The sequence below is a fragment of the Agelaius tricolor genome, unplaced genomic scaffold, assembly GCF_023055355.1.
Source record: "Agelaius tricolor isolate 1412-34295 unplaced genomic scaffold, bAgeTri1.0.p SCAF_18, whole genome shotgun sequence".
NCBI lineage: Eukaryota > Metazoa > Chordata > Aves > Passeriformes > Icteridae > Agelaius > Agelaius tricolor.
Window position 1 is genome coordinate 8027516 of NW_027269278.1, and position 21531 is coordinate 8049046.

At 39.8% G+C, this 21531-nt stretch overlaps 1 protein-coding gene across 1 annotated transcript; it reads right to left on the reverse strand.

The window, feature by feature from the left end:
* Nucleotides 1-1211: 1211 nt before the first annotated feature.
* Nucleotides 1212-21168, reverse strand: RAD50 (RAD50 double strand break repair protein). The gene is made up of 26 exons (XM_071443161.1): nt 21130-21168; nt 19755-19931; nt 19272-19355; nt 18902-19053; nt 17912-18097; nt 17562-17766; nt 17016-17144; nt 16632-16797; nt 15771-15964; nt 15035-15241; nt 14001-14183; nt 13632-13789; nt 12796-12971; nt 12459-12696; nt 11792-11981; nt 10824-10950; nt 10408-10601; nt 9981-10091; nt 9358-9450; nt 9145-9258; nt 8236-8363; nt 7219-7443; nt 4043-4128; nt 3468-3610; nt 2002-2135; nt 1212-1690 (listed from the first exon to the last, which is right to left on the reverse strand). The coding sequence occupies exons 2-26, from the start codon at nt 19881-19883 to the stop codon at nt 1504-1506; spliced, it is 3939 nt and encodes a 1312-aa protein (XP_071299262.1). The 5' UTR covers nt 19884-19931; nt 21130-21168; the 3' UTR covers nt 1212-1503.
* Nucleotides 21169-21531: the final 363 nt, after the last annotated feature.

Below are 21531 nucleotides of genomic sequence, written 5' to 3' on the forward strand. Positions count from 1 at the left end.
TGAGCCTGAGAGCCTTTGCCATGGAGAAGTACCAGAGCTGGGGGATATTGGGCTCTGTCCCTTTCTGTGCAGATATCCACACTCCTCAGGAGGTGTGTGATCTGTGAGGGGCTCAGCTGCACCATCCTCAGGGGCAAAAGCCCTGGCCCATCATGCTCAGGCAGCCTCAGCCCTGCCCACACCAGCCAGGTCTGCTTGCACCCCCTCCCCTGTCAACTTCTCCTTATCCCTGCAAAATAAAGGGATTCCTGCACCCTGGAAGAGAAGGAAGACCACATGCAATGTTCTTAGGCTCATTTAAGCATCTGTCAAAGAGAATGTCCTGATGTTACAGAAATTAAATTTAATGGCTGTTTAAAGATTCTTCCTCTGAAATTGTGCTTTGGTCATACACTGATTGCTGAGGAGGGTCAGCCCATTGCTGCTGATTGAAAGGATTTAAAGAACTGCATGTCCAGCTTCTGCCTGTGGACTCCTACCAAGAATTCAAGGTAGCCCTTGACTTGCTTACAAAGAAATAGGGATCCAGAAATTCCTTCCCTCAGGGCTTGCATGGCTTTGGAAGCAGCAAGGCCCAGTTTGTGCAGCCTCAGGACTCTGATGATCAAGCTCTTTGCATTTTGCAGCAGGCCACCCCCATGGCTTTCCACTGTCACTCCCCTTGAGAAGCAGGTTCCCTGGGGCTGCCAAGCTGCAGGGAAAAGAGCCTGCAAGGAAAGAGCTTCAGGAAGAGCTCAGAGCAGGGCAGGTGAAGGAAAAGAGCTTCACGAAGAGCCACCCCAAGGAAAAGAGCTTCAGGAAGAGCTCAGAGCAGGGCAGGTGAAGCTCAGCATCCACACTAAATCTCTGAGACACTTATGCTCCATTTTCCCATTTGCAAACACTGCCATGAAGAATCAGAACATAACTCCCTGAGCAGAATTCACCCATTCATCTGGTTAGAGATGGGCCTTTGCTTTATTCTGATGCAAGGGTAAATTCTGTCCTTGAACAGCCAGAGTTAGGTTACCTTGTAGGGGAAGTAGTAAAAGTTCTCTTTGAAGCTTGTCAATTTTGGGTAGATTAGGAGATAGCAATGAACACACCTTGAACCAAAGTGACACCCATCACTGCTGACCTTGCCAGAGATGGAGAGCAAGCTGTATTCCCCAGGCAGAGCCACAGCTATTCCAGAGAATCTGCAACTTGTGCAACTTGTCCCACACAACATGCAAAATAACATCACAACTTTATTTTCACTTTTAAAGCATAAAATACATCAAAATTTAACTGTGTGGCATTCATTTAAATTCTTTCAAATTATGGTGATTCTTAGCCCAGGCACAGAAAGATGTAGAAATGTAGGTTGAGAAGTCTCACAGTTTTAGACTCTGGCTAAAATTGTAACAAAGTTTCAGTAGAATACTGAACTACATTTTCAGACACCTACACTGGGCTCTATCAAGGCAGGCAGTGTACAATGTGTCAGGTAAGGCTGTCTGTAGTATGCAATTACTCGGCATTCTAATGAACATAGGAGCCTAAGGAACTGACACTGCATTTCATGATCTCAGAGCACTGGTCAATATTCTTCTTTATCCTGTAGAAAGTCTCCACATACTCAGAACGGCCCAGAAGTTCCACAAAATCTTCATCGTGAGTAATCACCAGCAGCTGAAAGTTGCGTTGGTGTAAGCGGCTCTTTATTATCCTACAAAGAGAAATTACCCAGTGTGCATTTCCCTACAGCCCATGCCAGCATCAGAGAACTTGCCAATACACAGCACTAAAATATTTCAATATTGATAATGAATGATATGAACCACCGAGTAATCTAATGCTGATTACCCACTCTTTTTAACATAAAAACCCCCAGAAATTATATAAGAAATACCTTTTTCTTTTTCAGATAGAGATGGAATCTAAAACTACTCACAACAAAGACATTCCAGCTTAAAATATAATGCCAAATGGGTATTGAAAAATCCCCATTGTAAAGCACCATAAGAAAAGCTCACTTACTCTACCAGGGCATGTGCCAGGGACTCAATGTTTTCTCGGTCAAGGTTGGTTGTAGGCTCGTCCAGGGCCAGAATGCCACAGTTGATACAGAATGTTTCTGCTAGGGCAAGGCGAATGATGAGAGAAGCAAGCACCTGAGGGAAAGGAAAAACCACAGAAATCTCAGGCTTCCAACTGTTTGAAGAGGATCTAGACAAAACAACTTGTTTTTAATGCCATTACAAACCGTGACTGAAGTCTACAGAACAATGTGCAACAAACTTGACAAAATGACAGTAACTAACTTCTTACTGAAAAACTACATTGAAACTTCTAGTTTGAATTCAAAGATTGACTCTACAAAGAAGCACTCAAAATTCAGAAGACAGTGGAAGTAAGGATTCTGATCTGAGGTAAAGCTGCTACGACACTGCCATTTGCATTACCCCAACACTCTGCTCGAGCCCACTCCACTGCAGCAGGTGGAAATTTGTCTGCATATTACTCAGCTGCTGAACTCCTGACTTACTATAATGGAAGACAGTAGGATTTGCCACCTTCTATGTTAGCTTTGCATCAAATGATGCGTAATCATCTTTACAAGATCTCCTGAACCACTAAAAGCTACAGAACACTCAATGGAAACTGCGCTGCCAAAAATATTTTCCAATTATCATGCGTGCTGGCATCACATTTCATCATCAAAGAATTCTCAGAACTTCAGCTAAGACACTTGTTCAAGTTTCACTCTCACTTACATAGGACTGTAACGCAACATCCTAAAGCACTCCAGGAGGGGACCCATTTAATAGAACAGACAGGTGGAAAGAACCCTCAGCATGTGTGGTGTGGTTAACTTGATGAACTCTGACCACAGGTACTGTCACAGCTGGTGTGTCACCAGGCAGCTTGGCCAGTGTGTGTTACTGAAAAGGAATGGACAGCCCACAGAGCTGCAAGCTGAGAGCACAGGAGAAGATGCAATGCCTGGAAGTATGGCTAGGTGTGATATTGGTGACATGAACTGAAAGGCTGCAGTCAGCAGCAGGTGAAAGCAGCATAATTTGGAGGAAGAGAGATCCTATCAACTTAGAAGTAGATGCAGGTGCAAAAAGACCCACAGCACACAAAGAAAAAAAAAAAGAGGAAGCAAGTTGATAGACCTGAAGCTGAGGTAACCTCAGTGGTAACCAGAAAGAGACAAAATGGGAGGACTTGAACCTGAGGACAGAGGAAGTCAAACCCTTCACTCCTGCAGGGCATCAGCCCAGTGCCCATCTGAAACAATGGATTTTGGCAGCCCAAAGCAGGGGTCAGATGCTGAGTCACATATGGTGTGTGACACACCCAGAGAGAGTGAAGGGAAGTTGTACACAACAATAAATTAGAGCTGGAGCTGCCTGTGGTTTGGTCACTTGACTCCTGTGCGTTGATGTGAGTCAGGTTTCAGCATCCCTGTGGTTGTGTACTGAAGACAGAGCCATTACCTTTTGCCCAGCACTGCACCTTCCTCTCATATCCAGGGCTGTATCTCCCTTCACCATCACCACCCTGTAATTGTAATTTCTTCTTTTGTCAGTGGCTGAGACATTCTCATCTGCATCAGAGCGGATTTCTATATATTCAATATCTGAAAATGGGAAGGAGACACTCATACATTATCAAAAATCTTGAAAAATATCATAGGATTAGTGGGAGATGAGAGTTATAATATGTAGTAACAATAAAAATTCCATTCAGAACTCCCGCTGACAGTGGAGTTCTAGGAACTAGAACTCCATCTAGGAAATTAACTTTTCCAAAGTGGAAGGAATGAACTCATGCACTGTCCTGTGACAAAGAAACCTAACCTTTGGAAAACAAAGAGAAGTGAAAATTAACTCTATTTATCTGGCACGTTACTACATAATGTGCAATAATAAGATTATAGTGGTGAAGAACAGATACAGCCTTTAGAATGGAACCAGCTTTTCTCATCTTGCCAACAAACACTCTTCCTTATGCAGTGCCCAATATCAAATGGATACATTTGGGTAAAACTTAAAAAAATATTATTACATACCTTGTCCTCTGTAAATGCTTCGCCACAGGTCCCGAATTATTTTGTTAATTTCTTCCATTTTCATGCTGTGAAATGTCATTATTGCTCTAAAAAACAGCAAAAAATGTAAACTATTAGAGATGCAACCATGGACTGCTATGGTCTGCTAGGGACTTTAAGGGAGGTGGCAGCTCCCTTTCCATTCCCTTAATACTTTTACTAAAAATACAGAAAATACCAGTTTATTTTGGACAGAGAAGTAACTAAAGAGTAACAACATGCCATTGTGTAAATAACTCTATGCTCACAAACAGCTCAGTTCTAAGTAGGAAAGTAATGACAACAAATATATTTGCAGTCACTCAATGGAGAATGACTTTACCTGACTTTTTAAGAGATTTATGATTTATGTGTGAGGTTTATTTTCAGGCTGACACCAAGAAGATGAATTTGATGTTAAGCTTTCCAGAACAGGAGTGTTATTCTGGCACAGTCTGCCAACAGGGCAAACAACAGCAGGAAAGGAGAACCTGAAGTCACCTCAGAGCAGAAAATTCCTACTGAAAATATAATTTGTAATTACCCAAACAGGCACTATTGCAAGAAATACTTTTCAGCAGCAAGAGTAACACAAGATATCATTAATGACTTTTAATTTAATCTCTATGGTTAACACAGTAGCATGACTTTAGTTTATTAACAGATGAAATCTTATAAAACACTCAGAAAAGGACAGGACACTGCATTTCTAACTTGTCTTTTTACAGAAAAGCTACTCTGTAATGAAAGAAATGCTCACTTGCTTTATGGCAATGTCTTCTTTCCAAAAATATGGTGGAAATAAAATATCCTTCTGAAATGGACTTTTACCCATGCTTTTTCTACCTTTGCTCTTCCACCTGTTCTGGGGAATACTGAGGTATCAACTCTGATAGGTTTTGTTAAGTAAAAATGAAGCATTTTCAACTATTTGCTTAGGCCCAAGAATGCATTCCTCATCAATATTTATCATAAATCTCTAAATGGAGTCAATAAATATCATCTGATAGCATGGAACACCCCAAATGCTGGTTTTCCCAGCCCCAGATACAGCTCTGGCCATTAGAGTTAGCATTTTGCCTTGCTGATTTTTCAGACGATTACCGCTAAGTGATGCTTATCTATTTTTCTTGAAATTACAAGACTGTTTTCCTGTTTAGCCTTAAATAGAAACAATAGATGATTTGATACCATACAAAAAAATTCTAAAAAGGAAATTCTTGGAGTGCATTTCCATTACAACTGAAAGGGAAGACTTATAACGCTCTGCATAACTTAGATCTTCACAAAGATTTTGGATTAGCTTACATTTTAATATCATGTTTACTTGATTTAATGTTATTATCAAACCAGCTTAGAACAGTGTTCCTCTAGAATGTCCTTTCAACTTGGAAAGTTCTCATTTATTTTGTTTCTCTTCTTGACCATTATGCTGTATCCTCAACCATGTAATTACTCTTTTGTGCTCCTTTTCCAGCACTAGCAAATCCTTTTAAAGAGAAGGCCAAAATTCCATACTTTATTCAAGACATGGGTGTATTGAGAATTCCTACAGTGGCCAAAATGTTTATCTTTCTTTCTCTTCTTTCATTCCTAATATTTATCCTCCTGCCACTGAGCACCAGTTTTCTGTTTCCTGGAATGTATCCACTGATTCCAAAATCCTCTCCCACTGTCCATCAAGTTGTTCACTCCTATTCCATCATTATAACCAAACAAACAGGGTTTTTAGGGAGCTACATGTTTTATTTTGTATATGGTTACCAATTTCGAGACGCTCTTTTTGCCCAGTCAGTCCAAGACTAGCAAACAAGCTTCCAGAGGAAACAGAAACAAGAACAAACTTGCTACACTTTCCATCAAATGACAGATATGTTTCTTATGACCTTACTTTCTTTAATATAAGCACAAAACCACCCACACTGGAAAAGGGCAAAAAAACCCTCTACATTGTAATATTCTTTAAAACACAATTATTTACCTGAGAAAATGCCAGAGGAAACAAGAAATTTACCTGGCATATCTTACTCATGGTTAAGATATGACCAGAAGATGCTAAAATCTGTTGCTATAGAAATGAAAGTAGAAGGGCTCAGGTTAAAAATGAAGGACTTAAACATCAATCTCACCTTGCCTTATCTCTCTCCTACTGCAGTACTGCAAATATAAGTCCTAACATGTACAATCAAAACTCCAAATAAATCTTTCAGAGAATTGGGAATACAAATATCAGACTCATCTATGACTGTATGAAATTCCAATTATTACCATCAAAGCATTTAATATATGTATATTATAGACATTAACTTACAAATTTCCTACATCATATCAATCCTGTGCAGTTTCCAGTATAGTTTCATTAATTTACTTAGGAAGTTATACCTTATGTTTTCTTAATATTTAAATGTCAGAATATATGAAGAGAAATTATGTATGTCAGGGAATCATCAATTTCCTTTAAGTCACCCCAGAAGCCTGAAATTGAAAGCTGCTTTGATGTGAAACCCAGGGCACTGGGAATGTTTCTCTGTCTGCTCTGGGTGCCCTGACCCCCAGGGGAGCACTGACTCTGACCCTCATTCATGGAGAAAGTTTCCTAGACTTCAAGACAGATTAGAATCCACAAAAGTGTGAAATAGATTATAGAGAGTAGTGTAGGTGCATCACTTGGTGAGAAATTGAGGTTTTGGGATTTTTAGTATGTTGTGGATGGAAGCAATATGGAGGGCACAGAGTGTTATCCTGGGTTTCTTCTTCATGCTTCTTCTTCCTTCTTCTCCATGGGTTTGGGTGGCATTTTGTAATTGGGCAGAAAAGTCCACATTGCAGGTTCTGTGGGATCAGTTATTGGGTTAAAAGGGAAAATAATCCAAGTGTCAGCTCTTAACTGGATAGTTTAATCTTAAAAGACCTTGTCACAAGAGATTGTTGGCCATTTTGTGCCTTCTAATGAAAAGCTGCCAAACTCACAGCAGTGGGACTGTTTTACTGATAAGAAATAATCAACACCTGAGTCTGAACATGAGCTACCATCTCAAGTGCCTTCAATCCAGACCCAGAGAAACCCACAACTGGGACCCCCACATTTTTGCATCAAGGTGATCAATACCAATAAAGATGAAAACAATTAAGAATCACCCTCATTTGACAACACTTACTTATCAAGAGCCTTGTAATAAAGGTCCAGATCTTTGTTGACCAGCTCTGTTGTTCTCATGACAATCATCATGTCCCTGTATTTCTCCTCTGCATCTCTGAACTGTGGCTCTCGGAGCTCCTTCCTGAAGCGAACAATCTCCTCCTCAAAGCCGCGCTGCCGGCCAAGGGCCACGTGATGGTTCCTCTTCAGAGATTCTATTTTCTCCTCCAAATGCTTCCTCTCACTGGCAAACCAGAATTGATACACTTGGATTTTGTACTTAGCGTTTCAATTTTTTAATCAGAGTTCTAATTTTGAGTTTATGTTGGACAACAGATCATTGTGTCATATCTATAAAGTCTGTAACAGTTAAATTTATAGTACTAACCCCACTGAAATGAAGATCTTATTGAAATAAAAATAGCTTTAAATTTGTTGAGAATATATTCTAATCACTATTCTGAGGGGGAGAAGCAAGTTGTCAAGTTCAAATGCTAAAGTGCTACATGTATAAACAAAAAAAATTAATTTTATAGATGGGTACTGAGCAAAATAAGATGAATTACTGGGTAAGCTCTAGCATGCTAAATAAATATTCCACACGCAAGAATCAGCAAAGGGGTAATTACTTTTCAAAAGTGTTTATTATCTAGGCAATTATTACTAAACTACTGAAATAAACACAAAATTTGCTGCTGGGAACTAAGTGAGCAGACTGAAAATAAAAACTAAATACTCTCATCCAGAAGCATGAATTATTTAAATGTGGATTTCTCAGTAAGCATCATTAAAAGGACTGGATTGGAACAGGTATGAGCAGATATCTCTTTTTCTAGCCAGAAGCACTGTATAATTTCACAGAATCATTCACACTGCTGTCACAGGGATATGAACCAAACACAGGTGTGAAGGAGAAAGTGGCCTGCATGAATGGGGTGAGAAGAGGATCAGACACCCTAAAACACAGTGACTACAACATTCAGATGTTCCATGAATTCTTGGGCAAAGCACACCATTCTGTTTTGAAGGTGCTTACTTTTTCATCTGGGGGACTTTCATTTCTCCCATCTCCTTCATAAGTTTTTTTATATCGTCTTCAACTTCTTTTAGCTCTTCATTCCTCTTCCTCAAAGTGAGATTATCCTCCAGCCACCTTTCCTGTATCTAGCTCCAAAGAAACAAGAAATTGTATCATGTTTCAGTATGTTGGTTATCAATTACAATGTATCAGTTCTGCACAGCTCTGAAACATGCTGCAAGCATAAAATAATTGAAAACAACAAAAATTATCACAGGGAGAACTTACCTTGTCCCAGAAACAGAGTAAAATGGAAATCAGCAGTATTATTTCATCTTTCAAACTGGAATAACACTTAGCAGTGTTTACTGTCACAAGTGAACACAAGACTGATTCTTTTTAAGAATATTAATCCATGTTTCAACCATGGATTTCTGGAGTAGTAGTTTTCACCAAGGATGGATTTAACCAAGTCCCCTATTGGAGTTCTACAACAGTAGACAGTAACTGAAAGGGCAGAATGGGGAAGGACATATTTCCTATAAGGAATGTAAACAGTATCTGAAACATACACACAAGAATTCCAAGTACGTGATAAATCTGGAATAGCAGGCAACTCTTGGTACCTGCAGTTTGTACTTATAAAGGCATGTATCCTCCACATAAAGATACTCCTGAAAATGCTGACTACTATCCCACCAGACTTAACTCTTAGAAATACCATCAGATGATAGTTAGAGATAAATGGTTTTTAAATTTCCACATACAAATCTCAAGGCTATTTTCAGCCTAATGCATGTATAGCAACTATCCTGACTAACAACTGATTAAATAAACCAAAAGGAAGCTAATTTCACACCACTACAGACAAACCAAAAATAGGAATTATTTCAACTATGCCAAGTATACTTTAAACAATATATCCACCTTTTGAGTGTCAATATCTTGTCGGGTCATTTCCATCTCTTTACTTATCTTTTCCTTCTGTTTCTCACAGGCAGCCAAACGAGAATTTACTTCTTCAAGTTCAGACTCCTTTTGCTAAAGAAATATGAAGAAAATGGCATATGATTGAAAAACAAAAGTAATTTTGATGCTAACTTTTTACTGACTTAAAAAAAGATTTAGATTTTAGATTACCTTTTTATAGTCTTCTTTTCCTTGTTGAATATAGTTTTCAATTTCTTTCACATACTTGTTTATATCTTTAACTTTCTCATTTATGCTATTCATCTGCAGAGAAAAGATATCAAATGAAATATGGACTTCTGTCCAAGAAGAGATATGCTCTGTATCAAAGATACTGGATAACACTACCACAATTCCTTATGGTAACTCCCTTTAGTTTTCTAATAAAATCTTCAGCATCTACAATCCCAGTACTTCTGTGAGCATGAAAATGTTTCCCAAAACAAATGAGGGCCAGTTAACCTGGGAAGAACCAGTGTGTCTCTTGGCAAGGATGGGTGATGGTCATCCTTGCTGTTCCTCTTGGGTCTACTTAGGAAGGGTTTTTGAATGCCATCAGCCAACAAATACTGCCAAATGTCCCAAGAAGTCTTTTTTCAAGACTGCCAAAGGTGAATTACAATTGAGTTCATGTCCTGACTGACATGTTCCTCTTCTTCCCTAAAAGCTCTACCAATCCAAAGCATCTCCTGGTGTTATTGATGTTTCCTAAAAGCAAACTCTGTACCACAGCTTCCATCCAGTGAAAAATAATATCTAATCCTATCTCAGAGCTATGCCAAGAGCAAACAAACCTTCTCTTGTGTTTCTTTATTACTTGCAGTCCTTTTATTCACTAGTTCCTCCTTCTCCTGCTGCAATCTGTCTAACTTTGCTTCCAAAGGAAGTACCTGTTCTTCTGCTTCCTGAAAAGTAATTGGAAAAAGTAGTTTTTATTTTTGCATTCTGGTGAAGATCAATAATTTTTCAAGCAGTAAAAAAAGTAATATGGTTACTTATTTCTTTTTTGTGTGTATTAAAAAAAGGAAATATGAAAATATGTATTTAAAAAATTCTGTAAATTCCCAAATATACACAATAGCAACACAGTACAAACATTTAAAAATCCATCCATCCATCCCATTGTCTAGGACTAGAGACAATATTAAGTATGATGAAATTATTATTTTTTATTTCAAGGGCAGCAAAGCTAAGGGTTAGACAGCTGAGAGTATTTCTCACCTTGATCTCTCTGCACAAGGACTGAACCTCAGTGGTTAACTCCACAGTCTGCTCCTCCAGCTGCCGCCGCCGCTGCATGCTGCTGACAATCTGCAGCTTCTCTGCCTTCAGCTCATTCACTGCACTCTTCAGCTGCTGAATCTGGCTTTGCTGGTCCTGCTTGTGTTTTTGATTTAACTCAATTTTACTGGTAACTGCAGATGAAAACAGAGTCAACCTGTTATCAAAACCATTGTTGTAATCCTTATGAAAATTGTTCTCTAAATGAAGCTGGTATGACTCCAAAAACCAGTAACAACAAACTAGGAGAATAGAGTTATTTAAGAACATAAAATAAGTAAACTAAAACTTTAAGGGCAAGAATTTTGGAACATTACTTTCAGTAAAAAGTGAAATAACAGGTTTGCAGGACCTACCTGTATCCCACAGTTGTTTTTTCTCTTGTTTTTCTCTGCTTACTTGAAGCACAGTCCTACTTAAATTGACACCTAGCAGCTTAGCCTCTTGCTGAGCAATTTTTCGTTCAACATCCCTGATATCAGTCTGAAAGTATGAGGAAAAGTACCATCACTACTGAATTAGTCTTTAACAATGTACTTTTTCACCTTTGGCACATAAGAACAAGCTCAGGGCGTGAGGCACTCAAGAGTTTCCAATTTCCTTCCCTTGCAGAGCAATGTCACATCATTAGCAGTAGGGTTATGTCAGCTGCTAGGAACTGGAATTCCTAATTGTGGATGGAATCAGCCAATAAGGATGCACAGGCCTTTAACATCCCCAGCCCAGTTCAGGACAGTTCCATGTGCAATTCTGTCCCTGCAACACTGGAATTGTTGGAGCTGCTGACATCTCCACCTTGTGAAATACTCTCAGTCCTTTGCCTGGCCCCAGGTTTCTTAAGTGCTCCTCTGAAGGTTCTCAGTCAAGCAAAGATTTCATGTTGGTAATGGAGCCATGAAGACTGCTAAAAATGGTCTCCTATGCCAGGATAATAAAAAGTGCAGGATTTATCTTTCCCTTTACCATATACTCAGATGGCACAGAACCAGGAAACACATGTGAGATGCTGGGAATACAGAGACCTATAATGACTATGAGGACTAAAAACTCTTAGGTGTACTCATGGTTGTGCTCAGTTCTGGATTACATCTCTTTTTTTAAGTTCATATAGCACAGAATTGAATCAGAACTCAAGGGACACTGTGGTGCTCAAAAAAACCTTTTGTAAATCAAGTTTTATTAGTACAAGATCATCTAGCTTATACTCTCTTTGGAAGTATTTCAAAATAAGGACCTCAAAGTTCCGTCACATTACTGAATAACTACATATTTAAATGCAAAGGAGTATCATTTTATGTATTAAAAAAAAGTTACCAAAGCTTACCTGATACCTTTCCATCAGAGTTATATCCTGTAAACGTGCTTTGGCACCTTCTTCCTCAGACAAAGCTGTCTGGAGAAGTGATTCCTGTTCTTCTATCTCACCCTTCAGGCCTGTTAAATCTCTGTTTGCATTCTGGATCTTGTTCCTCAGGTCTGGAATTTCCTTATCTTGGAGTTCAACTACAGTTCGCCTAAAATAAAATATAAATCCCTAAAATTTCCTTGGTCAGAAACAACAGCCTAAATTGAAGACATTCAAGATCACAAAATCTGTGATATGATTTAGTAGTGAAAGACTAAATTTAGTTAAAATAGTACCCCCTTAACCTTGCCCACATTTAAGCTTATATTACATGCCCAGCCAAGGTAATACATCCCTCATTTTAGGTGAGATTACACAAACAAGCAGACAAAATCTCTTCTGGTTTTTAACTTCATTACAGCAAGTGCTCAGAAGCACTGAACAAGAGTGCCCTCTTGTGAAGGACAGCTCTACCCTCATCCATCCTCAAATTCTCTCAAAGTATTTCACCCAACAATGACATTTTGAAATTCATTAACCAGCTCTAGAATAAAGCCTCCTTGATGTCTGCATAGTTTTTTATAATCAAACCCCACACATTGAAGAGAAAACAGCCTGTAACAATCTGGTTCCCCAAGCACTTTACCGCAGGGGTTTAAGACTCATCATCTCATCCCGTTTTTTCTCTTTTCTTTTAAGCTCAGACTCTGTGGACTTCAGTTTGTCTGGGGCCAGGCGCAGTTTAGACTGCAGATCACTGATGACATCCTGCAGCTCAGCCTCTGTCTGAAAAACTCTTTGGCAAACTGGACAACAAGACTGGTTCTCCTCTGTCAGTTGGGTAATGAACTGTGAATAAACTGCAGTGGCTCCAGCAAGCACAGCTGGGTGAAAAACAAACAGAACACTTAGGTTGGATCAACAGTGAATAATCAGCTAAATCAGTGTTTCAGAGAAAAAAGTCAAGCTATACACAAATTTACCTCGCTGTTTGGAACTTTTTTCAATTTCATCTTGAAGTTTGTTCAGGTCACTATCAAAATCTTGACTTCCACAAACATCAAAAAGTTTTGCTTCATGACTGGACAACTGGGCTTCTTTTTTCTTTAGCTCATTACTGGCATAAGTTTTATCATACTCTACAGATGCCAGTCGCTTGCTGAAATATCAAGGCAGAAACACTTTTATTACCTAAACACAAAGATTTAGACTGTTTAAGCAAAACCAAAAACCCTGGAAAGGTAATCTGAAATTGGACTTCCAGAACTATTCACCAGTTCTTCTTTATTGATTTTTCATGCAATCTATAGCATGACCTCTAAGTACAGCATAAGTGTTTAATTTTAAATTCCTTTTGTTTCCTAGATGATTACTGATGAGAAACTTCCTACTCTTTCTAACTAATTGTTTTATCTAATCAAATAAAACCAAGAACAGGTAATCACACATGAATTTGTGATACAGTCACTAACCACTCTGTGACTTATCAGAAAATTAGAAGACCAGCAATTTCCAGCCCCAGGCACATTCATTCAGCTAGAATTAGTACAAACAACTAAGGATGTTCCAGATCACTATTTTGCTATCTGCTTTTAGTGCTGTCTTTGACACACTACAAATATTGTGATTTTATTAACTAGCACAAACTCTATCAGCTCTGTATCACAAGAACTCTGCAGTTTTCTCTGATTTTGTAGATACCTAAATAAACACTAATGAATTAAAGTAAAAAGTATTTTGAACATATGAAACTTTCCAACATTTAAATTCATTATTACTAAAAACTTGTGAAGAAATAATCTATTAAATGAATACCTACTTCAGATTAGCAAGAGTATCCCTTGTCTGATTAATCTTTTTATTTTTACCATGAAGCCAGTCTTCAAGTTGTTTTTTATTGGGAAAGTATCCCAGCAGTGATGTTAGTTCCTCAGAATGTCTTGACTTTACTTTTCTGATCTGATCTTCCTTCTCTGCCTGAGGAAATGAAGCATTTAAAATGAAATTTTTCTATAATTTTTCAGGTTTATAGCCATCAATGCATTTATTAAGCGAATAGCTTCTATCAAGTCAGACAGAAGCTCTACATTTGATTGTTGATAAATACAAATACACTGAAAAATACACAAATGTTGGAGGAACTGTATCAATTTCATGTCCTCTCATGAGATATTGATAAAAACATTACTTTGTCTTTCTTCAGCATCTCCAATTGGGTAATGGTTGTGGTGTGTAGATTCAGCTGCTCCATCTCTTGATCCAACCTCCTAAGAGCTTTGTCCAGATTTATTTTCTCATTTTGTAGAGTCTGTACTTCCTGTTCCAGTGTTTCTATATTGCTGTTCCTCTCAGCCTTCTCCAGCTCATGTTCCTATACAAAAAATAAAAGCCCAGAAGACACAATAATTAGAAAAATCAATAAAGTTCTAGCTAAAGGAAACAGAAGAAACCTCTTCAGCTGCCTGGCAGCAGCATCAGTAGCTCTTACAGGAATGACACAAGATTTGTAAAGAATAAATGCAAAAGGACAAAGGCTGTCACTGGTGTGGGGCAAGAAAAGCCACAGGAAGACACTGGATGCAGTCCTGGAATGCAGCACTGCCCCAACTTGCTCATGCTTTTACCAGAAGCTCACTCATACTTAGTTTGATTTGTCTGTATTTTAGTATCTACTGTATATTAAATTTGGAATTACCCTAGTGAGGAGGTTAGAAAAAACACTGTCAAGCAGAATTCATATACTGCTAACAAACATAAAATATTTGGCTCCAAAGGCATAACCAGCTGTTCAGCTGGAACATAAAATGCTTGTAATCTTACTTCATCAGATAAAACACTTATAAACAACTAGTCCATCTCACAGGCAAGTTATCTCCAAAAATGTAGGTAGAATGGAACTTTCAATTCAAAGTTTCTGGCCCAATAATTTGAGAGTAACCAATCTCTGAATTGCCAGCTGTGCTATTACCCAGTTTACACCTCACCAAGCAGAAGCAGCCATTCTATGTGTGGACTGGACAAAAACAAGGCAGTGAACAGACCCTGCCCCAAAGGGTGCACTATCTGAACAGAGCATAAAGGGTATTAAAAGGGCAGAAACACATCTGAAAGAGTAAACATCAAGGGGGGGAGGGTTATGGGTTTTGGTATATTTTTTTAATGATAAAGCCACAAGCTTTTACTTCAAGCTTCTATAATTTCTTCAATTACACACTAACTTACCATCTTGCCAATCTCCTCATCCAACTCACTAATCCTGTCAGAAAACCCCTCCAACTGCTGCAATTCACATTTGACATTCTTCAGCTCTGCTTGTTTCTTATTTTGAATGTCTGATTTCAGGTCAATGGTTCTTTCTAATCCAGTTTTCTTGTCTCTTATTTCATCTATCTGTTTTTGTTTCATTGTTTCTTTCTGTGTAAATTCTCTCTGAAAGAAGATCAGCAATAATATATTCATTATTTTTTCACAGGAAAATATTTTAAAATACTTGTTCACACTAGTGTGCCAATATTCACCACAGTAAAACATTGAAATACTGAGAAAATTACAACTTGGCCAAAATTATGCTGAAATGTTTCTGATAACAAAATGCAGATGCATCATACCAGTAGCATTCTGTGACAGCAACTCCATTTTGAACATGACTTCAACAAAAAGTTGGTTATTTTTAAACCAGGTGCCCACTGTAATTCTTCCTCAGGTTTTTGAGCTTATCAGTGATGCAGCTGCATGAGGACTGCTAGAAGAACCTCTCTGATGAACTGCCTGTTCAATAGCCTTGGTGACCACTGCTAATTCCAAAATTTCCATGGAAAGATGCAGATGGCACATTACCAAGAATTCTAAAAAAACCAGCTTCAGCTCCCCTGCACCAACACTTTCTGCCAGCACCATAAAGACCAAGGGGCACCAATGGCCCATACAAATGACACTACCCAAACAACAAAATTCTCACCAGCATACGATTTGCAGCTTCTGTGTCTCTGTCCTGCCTGTCCTTCACCAGCCTGTGAAAACTGGCAATGTGCCTGTCAGTGAAAGGGGCTCTCTCAAAGCCATCCAACTCCAGCTGGGCTGCCAGAGACTGAATTAAGGAATCCCTGGTCACAATGTGCTCCTGGTGACGATCTGCCTGCAGTTGAAGACGACCTCCACAAAAAGAAAAAGTGACATAAATGTTAAAAACTGAGGCAGAAGACATGCTCAGGATTCAAAGCCAGTTGAAAGCCTTTGTAACCTTGAAGTATTTTTCAACAACACAAAAAGAATAAAAAGCTATAGATGGAGATTGATATTTCAGGTAACTAAATTTTTATGAATTAAATAAATCAATAATTCAAAAGTAAGCCCCTAAAATCAATATATAATTCTGATAAAAAACAAAGCCCAAATGTATTTTATGAAAGCATGTATTCTGTGACTCAATAATACAGCTTTGCTGAAATTCCCATAATAAATCAAAAAAGGATACACAATTGAAAGAACATTAAATTCAAGCCCTCTGACTTGTCCCCAGTCCCCACATGAGACATGAACAATGCCAGGCATTTAGCTTTATGTTTAGCTTCATGTTTCTTCTGTTATATGACAAAATGTACTACATGTTGTAATTATAGCTCAGAAAAAATGCCCTTTAGAAACACCATGAGAAAAACACCTAAACTTGTCCACCAGCAGGACTCTCCCACCCCACTGTGCAGGTGAACCTGAACTAACACACATTTTAGGAGTTCAGATCACTTCAATTATCATTAGTTCCATTTCAGATTTAATTACATTATAAAACACACAGGACTGTAAATGAAGCCTGAATTACCTCGTTCAATAAGCAGCTCTGATTTCTCACTGTTAAATCTCTGGCACTCTTTAGTGGCTCTGTCTAAATCACGCTTACAGTCCAACAATCTCTTCTCCTTCTCCTTCACTATTCTCTGGTGGTTCTCGTATCTATCCCTTAGTTGTTCATCTGTTCCTTGAAAAACCTGTACACCACAAACAAATTCATAAGTCAATTACTGATGTGTTAAAAATGTATAGTTTTTACCACAATAGAATTAAAGGAATAAGAGTTTAACACCTCACATGCAGATTTTCTATAATAAGACATACAGGGGGAAAACCATCAGCAAGCAAAACAGGAAAACTGTTTTTCTTAGACTGATAAAGTAAAATAATTTAAGTTTTTTGTCATAAAGGCAACCTTTTCCATCTTCTGCTGCAAATCTTGATTATCTTTTTCCATCTGCCGCTTCCTGCTCTCCAGGGCCTTCACATCATTGTCCAACCTCATTACTTTTGTGAGATTCTGCTCAACCACTGCCAGAGAGCTCTACAAAACAATGTAGTAAGTAAAATATCTCATCAGCTCATGAAGCTCATAATCAATTATTTTAAGTGCAAAACCTCCAGTTTCCTTAAATATGTTTTTAAAATAGGGAACATCAAGTTTTGGTTTGGTTTTTGTTTTAATTATAGCTTAAAATGGTTTTAGATACCAGCTAAATTTGAGAGAGATTTTAAATTGACAAAAACCCAATGCTTCTATAAGAATTCGTTCTTAACCCTTCAATGACTGTTTACAGATTAGAGCAGCATCTGCCAGGTGAGTTGAGGTATGCTTGAGTCTGCTGCAGGGCAGCAGAGGATTAGATTTAAAAGTGCAAGATTTTAACCAAGAAATTCATCCACCTTTCACTTCTTTTATTGCTTCATATTAAAGTATTAACATAATCCTCATGGAAATTACCTTTAGAGGCTCAAGCTGGTTCTCAATTGATATTACATTCTCCTTAGAAGCAGCCAGTTGAGCTTCTCTGCTGCTGAGATGATCCTGGATTTCCTGAGCTTTCTCTTTATTCTGTTTCAGATATTTCAGTTCTGTCTGACACTCTTTCACTTTCAAGCTTTGTTTCAGCCGTACCTGACGCAGAGCTTCGAGTGCTTTGATATACCTTTAAAAAAAGCAAAATTTCAGCTGCTTGGGCAATACAGCAATACTGATGTATGAAACCGTGTCTTAGACATTTTTATTAACATTTATGTTACGAGAAGACTTTTTTTACTTAGTTTTTATTTAATTACAATAAAGGGAAAAACCTTGTTGCTGAAAAGATCTCATCAAATTTTTGTTTCAGGGCCTTCCCTTCACTTAAGGGCCAGTTGGATTCTTCTTGGTGGCAGAAAATGACATTGTTAAGCACAGCTTTGGAAACACCAAGGGCATTGATCATCTCCCGATCTATTTCAGCACACTTGGAACTCAGACTGACCTTCTCACCATGCCTGTGGAGACAAAGAAAATCCCCAAAGAAGTTACTGGCAAGTTCTTCAAAAAGTGAACTGCATTTTAACGGTATAACCTCATTTTAACATACCCATTCAAAAAATCTAACAAGTAATAGTTTTTAAGCACAAAATTACCATGCTCAACAAAGGCATTTAACACTGCCAATTTTTGAAGTCTGTTTCACATATTAGAACTCTGAGGAACCACCAGAGGGGGCAGGACAACTCTTGAATTAAAGGAATATACTTAAACAGTGGAGATAGGAGTTAAACACGGGCCAGAAACGATGTGAAACTGAAAATGGTACTAAAGGAAGTAAAGCCTACATACTCCACACAATGATACTTTCAAATTGTGCTCTAAAATCACAGAATCATGAAATTATTTGGGTTGGAAATGTCCATGCCACCCACCTCATTCCCTCTGCCATGAGCAGGGATGCTACTCACAGGTTGCTCCAAGCCCCATCCACCCTGGCCCTGAACACTTGCAGAAATGGGGCAGCCACAGCTTCTGTGGGGAACCTCTGCTAGTGCCTTACCACCCTTATTACCAATAAAGTTTTCAAATAAATACAAGTCAACAGATATAAGTATTTCTTAACACCACAGCTATCAGATGTGGGATTTTTCAATCACTTAACAGATAAAGTAATGAAACTACACAGCTTTATAACCTAAAAGCGCTAGTAGCTATGTCAAAGACTACATTATGTAATTTTCTCTTATCCGATGCATAAAAATATACCAAATCCAAACCTACCTTCATGCCAAAGTAAGAAGAAACACTTGACAACTTACTTTGTTTTAGTAATGACAGATTCCAGTGTTTTAAACTCAGGTTCCTTGCTTTTCTGGGTACAGACCATGGAGCGCTGCACAGCCATGACCTCCCCGTTGACATCTCGGAACTGTAAGCGAATCTGAGCTCGGACGTCGGTTTCATTGGCAATCTTTGGCAGGAGCAAAAATAAAAACAGATTGAGGGGAATTCTTCTCAAGGGCCAAAGGAATGTGTGTCTCTCCAGCTGTGGGGCATGTTCTAATCACCCCCAGCTCTCTGCTTTTCTTCATTTCAGCTCAAGGCTGGCTACGACTTGAGCATCCCTGCTTTATTCACCACCTGCATGCAGTGGAGTATTTTACTGAGCATCTAGTCACTATGACTTACCTTTGGATCATGAACAAATGTTTTTCCTTTGGTGCCAGGAGGAAAATCACCAGTGGATATATATTTAAGACATTCAATGATAGTCTAAAAAAACAAAAGTAAGTATATAGTTATAAAGACAAATTTAGAGTAACTAAGATAGACTACAGGCAAATCCACAGTAACAGCCCAAACACAAATGAGTTAGATATGTAAAGAGAGAGAAATAACATTTTAATTTTTGACTACCATGAAAATATGATACTTTGCAAAAGCAGTTTTAATCAGGATCTGAATCAATTTCCTATGAAAAAATATCAACCAGTATTCTGCAAATTCCAAGCATGAAAGCAGATTCTAATAACACTAAACAATACAATATTTATAGCAAACAGCATGACTTTTGCAATAACATTAAATATGTTTCTGTAGAAATTATTATTCACATGTTATGGCCTTCCAGAGCTATTTACAGCTCAAATCCAAACATAAAATGAGGCTTACCGTTTTTCCTGCACCATTTGGTCCCACCAAAATAGTTAATGGATTAAAGAAAGTGATAATTTGTTTGTCTTTATCTTCTATCCCGAAACTCCTCACTCCGAGGATACTCATTTTTTCAATCCTCGACATTTCTGCTGAACTTCTGTTCCAAAGTCAAAGGTGAAAATACTGTAAATCCTGTAAAACAGAGCTTTGTGAAAAATCCAGTAGGCAGAAATCACGACAGATTACTGAAAGATGACTAAACACCTATACAAGCAAGTAAAGCCTACATACTCCACACATTGATACTTTCAAACTGTACCCTACAGTCATGGAATCATGGAATGATTGCATCATGGATCATATATGACAAATATATTTAAAAACATAGCTAAGGTTCTTCAGTTACTGTTCAAGGTACAAAATATACGAAGGCAAAACCTTACTTCTTTCAAACTAAGAAATTAATCAACTCCAAGCTAAGTGCCATACTATGTATCATGAAATCAAACACAATGGCCCGAATAACCCTTTATTCCACTTCACAAACACTTTGCACGGGCCTTCAGAATGCCCCAAACACATGAAAAGCCCCAGTATTTTTTCCCCTTTGAAAACCCACTGCTGTACTGCAACACCCAAGCTTTGCCAATGCCTGCTCCTCACAGGCACATGCAGCACCATATCCAGCACCATATCCATCACCTTGTCCCAGTTCCCACTGTTGTACTGCAACACTCAACACTGTGTAAGCTTTGCCAATGCCTGTTTCTCACAGGCACATGCAGCACCATATCCAGCACCATATCCATCACCTTGTCCCAGTTCCCACTCTTGTACTGCAACACCCAACACCGTGCAAGCTGTGCCAGTTCCTGTTTCTCACAGGCATATCCAGCACCATATCCAGCACCTTGTCCCCATTCGTGCTGTATAGAGAAGGCTGGAGCCTCCCCAGGCCACGGGGCGGGCACAGACATTGGGCTGTGCTCGGGTGGGAGATGCCCCGGGCACGGGAAGGCTCTGGGGCAGGCACCTCGGCCTCCAAGGCCGGTCCCCCGCCCGTGTGGCGAGTGTGTGGCTGCGGGGGTGCTCCGGGGGTGTTCACCATGACCCGGGCTCGGCCGTCCCGCGGCTCCTCCGGGGGTGCCCGGCGGGGCTCGGCCCGGGCCAGGGCATTTCCTGCCGAGGCAGAGGTGGCAGCGGGGTTTTCCCGCCCGGAGCTCCGCGCCGCGCCGGGGGCGGACATTTTCCAGGGAGCCATCCCTTCCCCACCCGCAGCCGAGCCGAGCCGAGCCGAGCCGAGCCGAGCCGAGCCGAGCCGAGCCGAGCCGAGCCCGCCGCGGTACCGCGCCCCCGGCCCGGCCGCCCCGTTCCCCCATCCCGCCGTCACCTCCTCCCGCCGCTGCTACCAGCCTGCGCCCCGGCAGCCCCCGCGCCCGCCCCGCCCCGGCCCCGCCATGGCGGCCCGCCCGCCGCTCGCACCGCCCCCCGCCGCCTGGGCCCGCGCTGCGCCCTGAGGGCGCTTGCCCGGCTGTGGTGGCATCTGAGGGCTCGCAATGGAGCGATGGAATTTTGAGGCGGTATCGTGGTTTGAACCTAGCTGGAAATCACAGAATCACAGAATAAGCTGAGCTGGAGGGACCCACAAGGGTCACCGAGTCCAGCTGCTGGCCCTGCGCAGCGCCGTTCCTAAGAGTCACAGCTTCGCCTTGAGCCCTGTCCGAACGCCTCTTCAGCGCTGTCAGCCTCCATGCTGTGACCGCTTCCCTGGGGAGACTGTGCAGTGCCAACC